Source organism: Tinamus guttatus, unplaced genomic scaffold, assembly GCF_059628265.1.
Source record: "Tinamus guttatus ecotype Peru unplaced genomic scaffold, ASM5962826v1 Tinamus_guttatus_pri_ptg000386l, whole genome shotgun sequence".
In the NCBI taxonomy this organism is placed as follows: domain Eukaryota; kingdom Metazoa; phylum Chordata; class Aves; order Tinamiformes; family Tinamidae; genus Tinamus; species Tinamus guttatus.
In genome coordinates, this window is record NW_028288920.1 from 515,436 (window position 1) to 524,223 (window position 8,788).

Here is an 8,788-nt window from a genome sequence, read left to right on the forward strand (position 1 = left end):
GGACAAGAGGAAACGGCCTCCAGCTGCACCAGGGAGGTTCGGGTTGGACATTAGAAGAATTTCTTCATGGAAAGAGCAGCCAAGCACTGGAACGGGCTGCCCAGGGAAGGGGGAGTCCCCGTTCCTGGCGGTGCTCAAGGAACGTGGGGAGGAGGCGCACAGGGACACGGTTTAGCGGGTTATGGTGTTGAAGGGATTGCGGTTGGGCTCGATGAGCTTGAAGGTCTTTCCCAACCATAATTATTCTATGATTCTAAGATTCCGTCTTCTTCCCATAAGAACACAGGCCTGAGACCCAAAACCTCCCATGTTGGCAGCCCCAAAGCAGTGGCAGGAAGTCCAACACTCGAGAGATGGGTCAGATGGAGCTTTGACTTCATGACCTGCCTTGGTCTCCCTGTCTTTGAAGATGCTGCTGCACATAAACCTTATAGTCCTGTCCCGGGTCACTCCGCCAGGGTTTCTTATGCATGCAAAAGAGAAGATGCAAGCAGGAGGCCCACATGTTGTAAATACAAAGCACTTCCTGGGCTGATGTACACGACAGGATGCTGGGTCTGGCTCCTGGGCAAAACGCTAGTCACCCATACACCCATACACGCCCGCGTTTGAGGGTATGCCTGGGTAGTCATCAAGTGTCGAGAAAAGGGTTCCCCGGAATGAATCCTTGATGTTCATGGGCTGCCATGCGCTGACTGCCTGTTTTTCTCCTTTAGGATTTTTAGCTCTTCATCTGGATGTTTCTCTTCTGGAATCCTTCAAGTGCTCCCTCTCTTCAGCTTTACAACCCGGCCTTGTCAGCTGAGCCTGGTGTGTGATGGTCTGTCTTGGTTGAGTTTCCCTTTATCAAATGGAGAGCCAACCATCTGACCAAACGGAGCACCTGCTGCAAGGTGAGATGGATCCCATCTAAAAACCATTAACTGTTTAGTCCGGATATAAAAGGAATGTAAAATACAAGCTGGCATTAAAGGCTCTGCTAGGTCAAAGAGTACGGCAACAAGTCCCTAGGGTCAGTAGCTGTGTTGTGAAAGTTCAGTAGGAAAGTGCAGTGGGAAGGAGGAAAGCTAGATACACACAGAACTTTCATGCACTGAATACTTCTCCTCAGTATTCAGGTGAACAGAGAATTATCCAGGTCTGCATGACAACAGTCTCTTTTGCTCTTTCGCAGCCATGGAGTCACAGAAAGGCAGCTCGCAGGAGGACAAAAAGGAATGTGCAGCTAACAGTCCACTGTGGCAAAGCTGTGAAGAGCAAGGACTGGATGCAGCATACTGGCTCCCCAACCTCTCGGATATACTGGGGGTTAAGTCCAAGGAAGCTCTGCAACATCTGCAGTATGAGGACTACCTTAAACTGGAATGTAAGGTACGGCGTTCCTGGGAAAAAAAGGCTCTTCTAAAACTCATGGACATTGAAGACAAGAAGAAAACAGGTGAGAATGTGCCGAAGAAGCGCTTGGAGGTGTCAGAAAAGAGACACAAATCAGCTCTGAAGGATTTGAAAGAAATGCAGAAAGAGATCCACCACACCAAGGAACTGAAAAAAGAGGAGGAGCTGCAGAAAGTCTTGGACATTCCCCAGGACTTTCTGAACGCACCTGAGAACAGAATGGTGAAGGTGGTGGAAGAGATGCAAAAGCAGCTGGAGCAGCAGGAGAAATCGGCATGCAGGAGCGCGACCATCTCTGATGAGGACGTCTTGAGGCGGGCATCAGGGGGCCTGGCCCTGCAGGGCATTTACAGAACCAACTGCCTGGAGGACATGCTGGCCAAGCGAGAGCAGCTCATCAAGATTCCCGAGGGATTCCAGCTCGCTGGAGCAGAACAAGGGTCGGTGCTTGAGAAGAAGGAGTTTTCATCCGCTGCAGCAGAAGCCACTTTCACCAAGTCCATGGAGCAGCTGGGGTTCAGTATCAGCGCTGCTAGCAAAAGCATGTACTGGAATTTTAAGTTTGAAGCTGCTCTAGATTACAGTAATTCCTCACATTCAGTGGAAAGCCACCAGTCACGCTCTGAGCAGGCGTATTTCTGTAGCACCAAGTACTGCTACGTCCCTGTGGCCTCCTGCTACTTCCAAAGGCACCAGCTCCGCCTCTCGGATGCAGCGCTGCAGGAGTTACGGGACATCGAGCAACTTCTGAGCATCACTCCGGAAGCAAACCAGCTTGACATGCTGAAAAGCAGGTGTGGGAGCTTCTTCCACAGGTTTGGGTCCCATGTAAACCAGGGCCCCCTGCACTTTGGGGGAATATTCTGGTGGAAAGCATCTGTGGAAGGATTCAGGGCAGAGGAGCGGGAAGACATGAAAAGGCAAGCCTCTCAAGCACTGAACTCCTATGTTGGGGCCAGCTATGAATACTTTGTCTTCAGGGCAGCAGGGGATGTTCATGCTTCACATTCCAGGTCTGAGGCATCATTTAAGGTAAAAGATAGAAAACAGGAGAAGAAATCAATTCTGCTATTTGTGACCAAAACAGGAGGCCCCTCTGAGGTGGATTCCCTTGCTGAGTGGAAATCTGGGCTAGTAAATAGCAAGGCAACTTGGTGTGTTATTGACCGAGGCTTTCAGCTGATCCCAGTGTGGGATATAGTCCTATGTAACCACAGCAACAATTTTAAATCTGCTCATCAGATGAGCAGCTGCCTGCGGACTGCGTATGAAGCTCTAACTCACCACAGTGTCACCATGTTGTTTGGGGAGGAACTGGTCAGCGCCGTGGAGGAGGCCCGAGACTTCTTAGAGGGAGTGAGGGCCTGGGAGGCCACAGTAGATGAAAAGAAATTGCTCACGTTGATAGAATTCAAACAGAATCTGAATGATAAAACAAAAAACCATAGCATCTGGATCAATAAGTGCCTGTCAGACAAGACATTGCAGCAGTTTTTAGTAAATACCGTTTTGTCTTGCCAGAAGTCATCCTCCGAAAACACCATTTATATCAAATCCCTGTTGAGGTGCCTGCTGCATCCTCATGTGTATTCCGTTAAGGATTTTCCCCAGGCTTCTTTTATCATGCAATGGATCTTTCACACCGAGCATGCCATTCCTGAAACACCCAGTGTTTCTGAGTTTGAAGATCTTGCTGAGACACTGCTGCAAATGAAAGGGCTCATCCAGGAAGCTACCTATGCACCAGAAGCCTCTGCATCAGCTATCCATGAAGCAAAGATAAAAGCCACTCTGACCATAAGCCTATCTGCTCATTCCTTACTCCAGTTTCTCCGAGACAGGAAGCAGAAAGACATGGAACTGTTAGTGCTCTTAGTTACGACCAGCACTGGATACAGAGTGGAAAGCAATACTTTTCAGCACCTCCTTGGACTTCCAGAAATTAATTTCATGATAAAGGAAATGCAAACGGTGCATAAAGAATATCTGAGTCTGAAGGAGCAGGATGTTTACAGAGCTGAAGCCTTCCTTCTGCTGACAGGTCTTACTATAACACCCGACTATAAAGAGCTGTCTCTTGAGCAAAAGTATGACCGTTTAGTTGTCATGAAAGATCAAATGGAAAATTCATGGTCCACAGAGATAAAAAATCTCCTTGAAAAGCACAATGCATGCAAAGACTGGGAGATGTTGGAAAGAAACTTGCATTCCTTTGTCAATGGATGCTTGGATGACACATACGATGATCTGAAAAAACACAGGATAATCAAAGACATGGAAGACACTTTTCAAGAAATAAAACCTTCTAGTCAATCTACATCAAAATCTGGGCAGAAATCTTGCAGTAAATCCAAAATAAATGAAGTAATTGCAAACCAGGAGTTCCTCAACCTACTCAGGCGCCTTGGACTGGAAAGATACTATCCAAGAAAAATGGGGACGGAAGATTTCCACATATTATACAAGACATCCATACATGACAGCCAACCCAGCAAGGACAATGAACTAACATTTTACTTCCTGCAAAAGCTACTAATGGCGGATTATCGGGTGAGATACCTAGTTTGCAAAGAAAAAAGTAACCAAGAGGTAACACATATACCAAAATTCCCAGAAAGTGAGCATGAACGTGCTCACACCTTTGATGATTTTTTCACTGATTTTGCTGAAGTATCCAATGTGTCTGAAACCAGGGAGAGTCACATGCACCCCATGGACCTCCAGATGGCCATTTTTCATTGCGCTGATGATTTCATGAGACAGTACATTTCAACAAAGCTCGCCTTCTGCCAGCTTGCACTGCCCCTCCTGGTACCAAATCCATGCACCTCCCAGATCGAGTTCCCTCTCTGGGCCCTCAGCCAGATTAAAAAGAGCTGGAAAGGGATGGAAATAATGGGAAGGCACACCACGGTCAAGAATCTCAAAACCAAACTGATTTACGAGGCAGAGACGCCCATTGTGTCCTTCATACGGATTGGGAGTTCTCCCTCCTCTTCCAAGTCGCAGATCCTGAATGCCCTGCTGAGTGAACACAAACATGACACCTTCTTCCATCGACACTGTAAGGGCAGCACCAAAGAGTGCCTGCTGATGAAAGGCGTTGTGGAGATCTCCTGGTACTGTCCCAGAGGCAGCGCTGATGACACCTTTGACTGCTGTGTGGCCTTCTGTAATTTGCGTGGCGACGCGAGAGACCATGAACCACAACTGCAGTTTTTGCAGGAGGTGTCATCTGTGAATGTGGCTCTCCTACCTGGCTCTGATCAGAGCGACGAGAAAGGCATGAAAATTCTACGTGACCTGTGGCAGTCTCAAAAGCCTTTGATTTGCCTTTTCACTGAAAAAGAGAATGTTGCATCTGTCCGATCTAGCCAAAAAGTAAGGATAGGCATCAAGAACAGAAATGAAGCAGAGTTAATAGGTGAGCTGACAAAAACGATCAGAGATCTACTAGAAGGGTCAAAAAACCTTTTAAGTCTTGATGCCTGTCAGGACATAGCTCGCCAACATGGATTTATTATTGATGAAGATGCAGAAGAGTGCGTGACAGCCAAAGCAAAGGCAAAGGCCTTGGTGCAACTCTTAAAAAAGGAGCAATTGTCTGAGATCAAATCACAGCTATTGCCTCTTCAAGGAAAACTGTGGTGCACATGGTGTAAAAAGGACAAAGAGCTCAGCCGCTTGCAGGAAAAGAGGAACAAAAGCATAGAACATCATCGGAGCCAGATTGAGTCAGAGAAGTCAGCAATACGAAGAAAGCAATTAGACAGAGCATTCCCCCTCAATGAGCTGATGAAATCGTTCCTTGGCTTTCTCCAGTCACAGTCAGAAGAAACCAAGAAATACTTCCTGCAATGGATGAAGGTCTTTATGGATGACCTGTCCTCTGACTGCATTGATGAACTTAGGAAAGAATATCATAAGTTATGGTATCAAATCCTGGAAATAAAGAAGAGCAGTGAAAAAGACAGTCTGACAACTTTATTGAAGAACAGGTTAGAAGCCCTCTCAAGTGAAATCAATGATTCATCCATTGGTCTTGAACATATTTTGAGAGAGGTAGGGCAGATTTATGAAGCTCTAGGACCAATGAACTCAAAAGACAAGTGTTTCTTCAAACTACCTGAAATTGCTGCCGATCTGATGATTTCAGGATATCCAGTTGAACTGATGGATGGCGATGCTTCCTACGTACCATTAGAATGGGTCGGGGCAATCTTTGACAGATTAGCTGAGATGCTAGGGGACAAGAGAGTGTACGTCCTTTCGGTGCTTGGCATCCAGAGCACGGGGAAGTCAACCCTGCTGAACGCCATGTTTGGTCTTCAGTTCAATGTCAGCGCGGGGAGGTGCACGCGGGGAGCATTCATGAGGCTGCTCAAGGTGGACAAGGACCTCCAAGAGGACGTCAACTTTGATTACATGCTCATTGTTGACACAGAAGGACTTCGTGCCATAGAGCTGGCCAATAAGCAGTCACTTAATCACGACAATGAGCTAGCCACCTTTGTCATTGGCATTGGCAACATGACTCTCATCAATATCTTTGGAGAAAACCCTTCAGAAATGCAAGATGTCCTGCAGATAGCTGTGCAGGCCTTTCTGAGGATGAAGCAAGTCAACCTCTCCCCAAGCTGCTTGTTTGTGCACCAAAACGTTGGAGAGATAACTGCAAAGGAACAGAACATGGAAGGGCAAAGACGCCTGCAGCAGAAGCTGGATGAAATGACAGTGGCAGCCGCCCAGCAGGAATTCTGTGATGCCACCTGCTTCAGCGACGTCATTCGCTTTGATGTCAACACCCACGTTCATTACTTTGCCCATCTTTGGGAAGGAAACCCACCGATGGCGCCTCCCAACCCCGCTTACAGCCAAAACGTGCAGGAGCTCAAGAGCAAAATTCTCCAGGCTGCCAAGAAGGAATCGCAGGGCAGAATTTTAAGGTTCTCAAGCTTGAAAGTGCGTCTTGAGGACCTGTGGAATGCTTTGCTGAATGAAAATTTTATTTTTAGCTTCAAGAATTCTGTGGAGATTGCCGCGTACAATAAACTGGAAACAGCATTTAGCCAGTGGACCTGGCAGCTGAGAAGTCACATCCTGGATTTGCAAATGAAACTGGACAATAGAATTCGTAATGGGGAATTGCAGACGGTCACCACAGAACACCTTGAAAAACTAGTGCAGGAGAAGAATGATGACATCATGAAAGACCTGGAAACATTTTTCAGTGAGGACAAAGACTGTGAGATACTGATCCAGTGGAAATCCAGCACTGAAATGAAGCTGAAGGAACTGAAAGAGTCACTTCTTGCTGAAACCAGAAGGAAATGCGAGAAATTTATTGAATTAAAGAAGAAACAGAGTAAACTGGATGTCAGGAAGTCAGACTATGAAAATGAGCTCCTGGAAAGGAGCAGGATGTTGGCTCTGTCTCTAAAAGGCCAGGAATTAAGTGAAGAACAACTAAGAAAGAGCTTTGATAGTCTCTGGGTTGCCTGGGTTACTGAAGTGTCCTCTGTTGTTCCACCTATAGAAGAGGTTAATATTGATGTGGATTTTGAAGATGTCCTTCTAGAACATTTCAAGGAGCCTAATCTAGCTGCAAGAATCAAGTTATTTTCCAAACAACAGCCTTTTTCTGTCGACTTGAAGAAACATGTCATTAAGAAAAAACTTTGGGGCGTCTGGCATACCAGTTTAGGTGATGCTGAGGTGAAGCACGTGCATCACATTACAGATAACATCATAGCGGGGGTGATGGCAAAGATTGATAAGAAAGAGAAGGACAAAATGGATTACAGTCGAAATTTTTTTCATGAAATCCTGAATGAAGTACAGAAAGGCATAGACTCTGTCCCTAGCAGTGCAAAATACAGTTTTAAAAAAGATTACAAAATAGATTTATCACTGTATCTGTGCACAATGGCAGCGGAAAGGTTTAAGGACATGCATGCAGCATTCAAAAGGGCAAACGATCCATCCATCTACCTACAAAGTAAGAGAGAAGATTTCTTCAAGGGTTTCCAGATTTCCTGTCAAGGAGCAACTTCTATCACAACATTCACTGACTTTTTGTGCAGTAAGATTTCTCCAGCACTTTGCCAGGCAGTCTATGAGAAGACAGCTATTACCATAGCTAGAGACATGAGGATTAAAGTCCAAGATTTTAGTGGCAATCGAGCTCAGCTGGAGGTCTGCATATTGAAACACCTGGCACAAGAGGAAAGTTTTGAGAAATTCAATCGCTACCTTTATTCCCCAAGAGACTTTTTTCAAGAATATATCAAGAAACTTGTTGATGAGTACTGTTTAGATAAGAACAGGAGGCTGGAGATGTTCTTAAATGACTCCCTTACCCACTACTATGAAAACATTCAGTCGGCTGTTTTTACCGCAACCAGAGTTGTCAAAGATAGAAATGATAGAAACGACAAAATCTCCCTTTGGCTGGATGAGTTCTGCAGCAGTCTTAAAGAGGTGCTAAACCTGCCCAGAAAGGACCTGAAAAGTATTGAGCATCTGAAGGTAACAGACATAGAGTTCCTGAATGATGCCGTGACAGAAGCCCTGGCTCCCCTGCATGATGAGCTTAGGCAGGGGTTTGCCAACGCTGACATGAGCTCCTTTGGGCGGCAGCCACACACCATCCTCGCTGAGCAGTTTGCAGGGTGCTGGGAGCAGTGTCCCTTTTGCGGGGCTGTTTGCACAAACACTTTGTTCAAGCACGATGGAGACCATCAGCTTGTTTTCCACCGTCCCAAAGTCTTGATCGGATACAAGTGGTATAAAACAGACAATCTCGTGATTGACATTTGTTCCAGTAGTGTGGCAAGTGAATGCGTATTCAGTGTTGGTGAAAACAAATGGATTCCTTACAAGAAATACCGGGAAGCAGGGCCTCCTTATTCTGCTTGGAACATTCAACCAGATACATCTGTGGAAGTGTACTGGAAATGGTTTGTGTGTCATTTCAGGACACAGCTGGAAAAAATGCACAATGGCAAATTTCAAGGCAAAGGAGAAATTCCTAACACATGGAAGAGAATTACAAAGCAGGAAGCACTCTCACAGCTGGAGAAATTTTAGACTCAGCTGCTATGAAGGAAGAGCTGCAAGTGTTCTGCAGTTTGGAAGAAGGCAATGCACGTATACTCACAAATATTATAATCTTGTCCTCTAGTCAGGCAAAATAACCTAACTGCTGAGAGTGTAAAGAGGGTGAAATAAGGGGCGCTTCTCCTGCCCCTTACTCCTGCTCAGTTCTGTTGCTTCATGAGCAAGTCAGAGTTTTCTTCCCTTCTTGACACAAACATGAAACTCAGCTTTCTGTAAGAGCAAAAAGAAAAGCCTTAGTGCAGCAAACAGTCATAAAGCCAAGATTGAGGCCAGG

At 45.9% G+C, this 8,788-nt stretch overlaps 1 protein-coding gene across 1 annotated transcript; it reads left to right on the top strand.

The window, feature by feature from the left end:
* The first annotated feature begins 1,176 nt into the window (after positions 1-1,176).
* LOC104568020 (interferon-induced very large GTPase 1) lies at positions 1,177-8,523 on the top strand. Its single transcript, XM_088530720.1, has one exon. It carries the CDS (start codon positions 1,177-1,179, stop codon positions 8,482-8,484), a length of 7,308 nt encoding a protein of 2,435 aa, XP_088386846.1. The 3' UTR covers positions 8,485-8,523.
* The last annotated feature ends 265 nt before the right edge of the window (positions 8,524-8,788 follow it).

Excerpts from the sequence above, each read along its gene's own strand:
- LOC104568020 (XM_088530720.1), top strand. The coding sequence starts at position 1,177 with ATGGAGTCACAGAAAGGCAGCTCGCAGGAGGACAAAAAGGAATGTGCA.